A 7215-nucleotide genomic window follows, 5' to 3' on the forward strand; every position below is an offset into this window, starting at 1 on the left:
CCAATTGATTGCTCGCTTTTGCCGACAGTTTTTGCAAAATATGCATATGACCAGTTTTAATTTGAAAGGCAATTTGAATTGGCAGCGGAACAAAAATATAAATACGCTGGCAACACTGGCAGCAACGATGACAGCAACGTCAAAGTCAACTTTTTCTGGCTTGATTCTTTTAGCAAGCTTGGGTTAAAAGTTAAAAGTGTACTTGGTTTGTCTAATCTTGATTTTCTGAACCGTGGAAGGACCGTTTTTGAGCTATGAATTCAGTCAAGAAGGAGGCAGACGATGTCGTCGTTGGAATCGATTCAGCTGACGAAACGGGGCCTTCGAGCAACGAGCGTTCGTGTTGAAGCACAGCGGTGTGAACGGTACAATCGATAAAGTCGTTTTCCAATTTCTTGATGTTGTTTTGCAGCGCTCGTAGACGATTTCTGCCGCGTTTGTTTGCTGAAGCAGCCGAACTTAACTAATCTGGTGGGCCGGATCGATGGTGTGATGATTCCGGAGATGCTGTACAAGCTGTGCGGGACGCAGATTGATGTTGACGATCGATACCCGCGCCGTATTTGTGAGCGATGCCTCGCCATGGTGGACTGCGCGTTCAACTTCGTGAGTGAGTTCCGGCAGCAGGACGAACGGCTGCGAAGTTTCTACTGGAATGGGCCGATTTCCAAGCAACTACAAAACTACCAACCGCAAGGTGAAATAGAACGGAAAAATCGCATGGAAGCGCTGCAAGCTAGAAACCCTCTCCTGCTCGTCGGAAATGCAAAAGAGTGCTCAACGAAGGCAACGTACACAGATGCTCCGACAGTGCAGTGTGTAGACGCGGGTGTAAACACCGACGAGATATTGGAATATTTAACGTTGGAAAGCGTAAAGCAGGAAGAGGACGGGATGTCCGAAATTGAGTTGGACGACTTGGAGGATGATGAGACAAGTCGAGACATGACTTGCGATTCCGTAGGTGCCCGAAAAGAGCTGGTATCGATGCGAATTGACCTGTTAACAGCGGCTGAAGACCAGGATCAAGAGGTGACCGATGAGGAAAGCAAGCGTAAACAAACGAGGCGCTCGTTGCGTCCGAGAAAGCTGGACAACAGCTTGGAGAAGGCAATCGATTTGAGCGAGGCCGAAGAAGAGCAGTGGGAAGTTGAGAGCCAGAGCAGTGCTGACGGCGAAATGTTACCGATCTACGACGATCGGTTACGTTGCTACATTTGTGACTATACAGCGCGGGTTGCTGATCAGCTCGACCGGCACGTCGAAACGCATCTTCCCATGCTTCCGCACGAATGTACTGTTTGCAAGGACGCAGGGTGGTGTCCACGACCACTGAAATCCCTCTTGCAGTTACGTAGCCATTATCGGTCACATGGTTTCCCGCACGGATGTAACGTTTGCGGCAAACGTTTTTCGACCGATACGGGCTTTCTCAAGCATCGCGGCACACATCACTCAGGCGAGCTGGTATGCGAAGAGTGTGGTCGACAGTTTCACAATCGTAAAAGCTTGGTCAATCACATGAATCGCCACGAGGCGTTGCGGAAGGAGAGCTACAAGTGCGATATATGTGAAAAAGTGTTCGGTAACCGACCACGGTTGGTCCGCCATTTGCGCGTTCATACGGGCGAAAAGCCGTACCCGTGTCGGTTCTGCGACCGGCGCTTCAATGACTCGCACCAGCAGCAGCGTCATGAACGATTTCACCGAACAGAGAAGAATGGGCACCAGTGCGAAAGCTGTGGCGAAAGATTCGAATCTGAGCGGAAGCTTGGGGCACACAATATGAACGTACACATGACGGCGGAGGAACAGGAAGTGTATGTCACGGAGCGCCGAAAGCGATATGAGCGACGGATGGGCAAACTGAAGGATAACCGATGTCCCTACGAAGGCTGCGACTACCAAGCCAAAACGTACGGTGCAATGTACGTACACAAGCGCAGCAAACACATTTTGCGGATCAAGTGCGACTTTTGTAACAAATATTTCGCCTTCCAAAACCAACTGGAACTGCATCTGAAGCTGCACACGGGAGAAAAACCGTACAAGTGTGACATCTGCGGCCGTTCATTCCGCCGACCGTTCAGCTACCGGGAGCATATGGAGCAGCACGAGTCGGACAAGAAGTACGAATGTGAAACATGCGGGAAAAGCTTCGGCAGGCCACGTTACCTGCAAGCGCACAGACAAACCCACACGACGGAAAAGCCGTTCGCCTGCGAGACGTGTGGCAATATGTACAAAACGAAGGGCGAGAGGAAAAAGCACAGTAGGATGAAGCATGGAATAGAATTCCTGCCGGAGAAGAACGAGCAGGTCGAAGAGATGTACATTGTTGAGTATGTGTAGGAACGAAAATGGCTCCGTTCGTCGTTCTCGAGTGTTGCCGTTTGAGAAGGATTTTTCCTCTGAAGCCCCAAGCACAATATTTTAGTTGCGTACGTTTGAAGGTTTTTTCTGTAGCATGCTAAAATAATTGGTATTTGTATTATTACAATGACGCAAATGGAAATTAATAAATGCTTTCAATACATTTGGCAGTCGATGAAACTTTGGTCTTACTGTTCGTACAGTTACTGATTTCGCCCATGAATATTGGGGTTTTCGGAAAGCTCTGCGGAGCTACTTCGATGACCGGGCATGGCTTTACGGCAGGAACATCTACTCGGAAGCATGGGCATAACAACTCCAAATCCATCTTATCATTGTGCACCCCAGAGTAGATGCCTTCTGGATCCTGATCCTTGTCTGCTAGGGCGATTCAAACAGCCTGGGTACACTTTTCAGACCCTAGACTCATCCTTTTCATAGGGCACTCCTGAAACCCGATGAAAACGTTAATTCAAATCGCTACTGACAACAAATGATTAATTTGAACCATGCATTGATCGAAAAACAACCAAAATACAGTTTCTAGTATTCCGAATGGAGACGCCTGGTGGGGCACAATGGCAAAAAAGTTGGCGTCTCCATGCCCTCCCCGTGCAAAACTGTTTCAGAATACTAGTGATTTCACTTGAATGGGAGCTGCTATTCCCACCCCCTGTTAAAAACAGTTCACTTCTCAATAAAAACAAATGAAAAAAAATACTAAAAATAAACTTTGCATTTGATCAAAGATTCATACGAACAATTAACTTGCGTTTACAAATTGCGAAAAGAGAAACATGCAATTCGTTCGTATGATTTGATTCGAATCAAATCTGTTGCTTTGTGAAGTTATTGCTTTTGTGAAGTTGTTCCAAAATTCTTTTAGTTAGTTCTTTTCCAAAGGAATCATGGAGAAACGTTTTTCCTCCGTTCGACGGCCTTTTTCGAGTACTTCGATCGCTTTGGCCGCTAATGCCGATAAAATTAAGATACACTTAAGATCTATCTCAGATCTTAGAGCTCTTACAGCTCTCGTAATTCAGGATTTACTTCCACTTTATAAAGAAAATACTGCACATACAGAACAGAACAGGTCTAATAAGAACGATTATTGAAGCTTGATTAAATGCTTTTGGTCATTTACCTTTGATCAAAAATCCCAAATGCAGAAGCTCAACGAAAAATATGCGCAGTGTACTATTGAACTTTGCCCAGCGAAGATGATCTCGTACCGAGAAAAGAGAGAATAAGTGTTCAAATAGATCAAATACTTTTCGGTGCATTCCTTAAGCCATCGAAATTGATTGTAGCAATGTACAGCGTTACAATTTATTTATTTATTCAATATTAATTATAAATACCGAAATTTGCGGTATTCAATGAAGTTGAAATGACGATCAGTATGCGCAAAATCGCCATCGCTCGCCATCGGCCATTTAATTGATTTATAGCGATTATATGTACATATGATTATAATAATAATAATATAATAATAATAATATAATAATAATAATATAATAATCATAGCCTATAGATATAGGTATGGTATATGTATACACCATAATCACTATCTTTTATTTAGACGTTTATTTCACATTACAAAAACGTGGGAATGTCCGTCGTGCACACGTTCACTCGCTGGGACTATCGCCGGAGGAAGATGCGACGCTTCCGAGCACTGAGCAACTGTAACTCGGCAGTGTTGCCGGGTCGTCTGTTTTGCTCGCACAATTATATACACGGGGAGGTCGAGTAGTTGTGTTAGGTCAACATTTTCTTACATATCACGCACACTCCCAACAAGGCAAGATCCGCCCACTTTGCTGTCGTACAGTATGTATAAAAAGTGTGAGTGTGTGAGTGATTATGTAATGATAAACCACCATTTTAAATAAACCAGAAACCACCAACCAGCACAAGTCAGGTTTGCAAGTCAGGTTGGAGAGAGATTTAAACGAGTGCGTTTTCAACCAGAAAGTCGAATTCGCAGTTAATCATTAATTTGCAGTGAAAAGTTCCCGAACATTTGCGAAGGTTTAGTTGGAAAACAGAGACGGAGACTCCGAAGGTTAAAGGTCAAAAATTCAAGTGCACGGCTGCGTGTCCTTGAGGATTTCTACGGACTTCTTTCTCACGTTCTGGTCGCCCAACTAATCGCTGAATCGCCGTATCGTGTCCAGTTCGTGTGTCGTTTTTCGCATTAGATCGGTTGTTGACTAGCACACAAAAAGGATGTTCCCAAACGATAATTTCAATCGCAACATTTTGTACTTTTATGAAAAAACTCAGGTGAGTTAAACAATGTGATTTCGCAAAGTACGCCCGGTTTCAATGTTTTTTTTCTTTTTATTCCCTGTCTATTTCAACGTGGTTAAACCACGCCATCCGCTGTGTAGAGTTCAACGACGGCCCGATAGAGGGTCAAATTACCCAACCTGAGTACTTCCGTTGGCACATTCTTATTACGTTCATCAAATCTTTCGATAAGCAGGATTACCTGAGATAATACTATGCGAGGTGCGTGAGATCTAATAAAAGCTGCGTGTGAATTGCTATTGGTTTATTACCAACAATGAAACCGTGTAACCAACAATGTCACACTCAAGCAATGGCTATGTAAAAAAATTATAATATAAAAAAATGATATGACTCGGGTTTGGTAAATACAGCAACAGATTCCTTCGTCAGGTAGTCATCGGGTTAGAAGAAACTAGCCCAGCTTAAGCGTTTTTGGAACGAACGACGACGAGTAAAAAAATTAAAATGGAAGGACATAAATCAGATGTTAATAACAGTAACTCAGTTTCGAACTTTGCCAAACAATCATGATTCATTAATCAATCATTAATAGTTCGATGGCAATTTTTAGTTTTCCAATAAACGGTCAAACTTAGCCTTGAAAAAACAGTATTTAGATTCGAACTTAACAGCCGATAAATCCATCGAAGAGAAATAGAAAGAACAGGCAAAAAGGGATCACGAAAGTCGAGCGTGGCGGATGTGATTTTACGACACAACCGAGCGCATGAAACTTCGCGCATCTTGCGATCTGAGTCCCTTGCTATCATTCTTCGTCTCCGCAAGTCACGTAAACTGTCTGGAGGCTCCCGATTTCTAGACATCGAAATGACCCCATTCCGGAATCCTGGGAATAATTGGTTTTGCATTATCCAGGCCCTTTGCATTAAAGCCAACACATACATCTCCGTTCGGGCTTCCGTGGGTTCAAAGATCATCATGTTGCGTGTGTCGATCGCGAAAGCAGAGCAAAGTTGAAGTTTTTCTCCTTTTCAGCCTTTCACACATCTTTCAAGGCTTAAGCTGCTAACGCATAAATCATATTGCTCTTGGGTGGTGGTTTCCATTCGGACCGCGGCATTCTTTTGTGAGCAAAACATGGTGGCGGGCCCAGTTTTATTGCTCTTCTCGCGCAAAACGCATCATCGAACGGTTTTCATTCGAAGCACTTTGCGTGCATAATTCTGCGGATTGGAAACGCATTGGCTACAACCACTGATCGTTGGATGTGAGTTCTTGTGGAGTGATATCCACCAGCAAAGCATCAGTTGGCCAGTGGCAATATTGACGTTTATTGTTCATTTTTATGTCTCCACAAGTTTATCGAACCCTTTGCATTCATGGTGCAGGGTGCGTGCAGACCTGTCTGGATTCCAGAGACCATGTAAAAGGAAGCTTCAACATTCTCTAGGTGAAAACGAAAAGCTGAATCATGCTGAAGTCTGCAAGTTGGAAGCCAAGGGCCTGTGTAATGCAAAACCCATTATTCCCAGGACAATCCCATCGCCAGCAACAGTTGTGGAAAGGCAGAGGAGAAACCGGGAGCACTGACGGCAAGCAGGCCCACAATCAGCGCGGCCACCGACGCTGATATGACCGGGGACCACGGGGCACATGATCGCCAATGCTGACGAACGGAGATGGCGGGAGTTGGGTAGGATGAATAGGTTCTTATTCTTCTGGCCAATAATTTAATGAATTGAAAATGAACCACAATTAATAAAATGGAATGAACATGAATTGAAGTGAAAATGATTGGTCCTAAAGCCGACATAGATGCGACGACCAACTGGGACGAAAGCTGCGTCACGATCGGCAGCCAGTAAGAGAATGCATGTGCATTGCGAAAGTCTGACTGATTGAAGCGATGATCAATGCGGTGTGCGTTCGATCTGCATCATGTGCAGCGTCTCATATTGACGATCGTCACGAATGCTTCCTGTCTCCGGTTGCATTCGTGTTAGCTAATGTTTAGTTAGTGCACTCTCCACGTGAAAAAAGAAAGAAGACATAATTTAATTGAATCTTGGCTCTCAATTGAATAATAGATAAAATAGTTTGTACAATTTTATCATTTCTTACAGTTTCAAATAATATATTACCGATGTTCAAGGTGAAGAATTTCGCAACATTGTTTCTGGAATGCCTAATAAGTAAGTAAGAAAGAAAGAACTCGAGAGTGGAATGAACCCCATTGAGGAATAATTCGAGACAAACATGCTGCGTGTGTCTATCGTGCCACTGATTCGGATTGAGTTTTCATTTCTCATTTTTATTTGAGCCATTCGCGCATCTTTACAATTCAAAGCTTCAGAAAAGCATGGGTAATAAATCATATTGGTTGTTGTCCGTCATCTTGTGAAACTTTAATGTAGGATGCAAAACATGGTTCGACCTATCGATCTGTTGTTGGAGAATGGGGCTACCGGGCAATGGGTGTCAAGAAATCTTTTTCTGTTTCTCTTTGTGCATGTTTCTTGGGAGCTAATTGTACACGGTGAGTTTCCGTGGCAGACGCAGTTTTATTGCACTATTCACGCAAAG

At 43.8% G+C, this 7215-nt stretch overlaps 1 protein-coding gene across 1 annotated transcript; it reads left to right on the top strand.

The window, feature by feature from the left end:
- Nucleotides 1–204: 204 nt before the first annotated feature.
- LOC131209149 (zinc finger protein 34-like) lies at nucleotides 205–2422 on the top strand. Its single transcript, XM_058202146.1, has 2 exons — nucleotides 205–336; nucleotides 413–2422. The coding sequence occupies exons 1-2, from the start codon at nucleotides 255–257 to the stop codon at nucleotides 2350–2352; spliced, it is 2022 nt and encodes a 673-aa protein (XP_058058129.1). The 5' UTR covers nucleotides 205–254; the 3' UTR covers nucleotides 2353–2422.
- Nucleotides 2423–7215: the final 4793 nt, after the last annotated feature.

Source organism: Anopheles bellator, chromosome 2 (genome assembly GCF_943735745.2).
Source record: "Anopheles bellator chromosome 2, idAnoBellAS_SP24_06.2, whole genome shotgun sequence".
Taxonomy (NCBI): Eukaryota; Metazoa; Arthropoda; class Insecta; order Diptera; family Culicidae; genus Anopheles; species Anopheles bellator.

Excerpts from the sequence above, each read along its gene's own strand:
- LOC131209149 (XM_058202146.1), top strand. The coding sequence starts at position 255 with ATGAATTCAGTCAAGAAGGAGGCAGACGATGTCGTCGTTGGAATCGAT. Across the intron at positions 337-412 it reads GGGGCCTTCGAGCAACGAGC|CGCTCGTAGACGATTTCTGC; the intron begins GTTCGTGTTGAA and ends GTTGTTTTGCAG.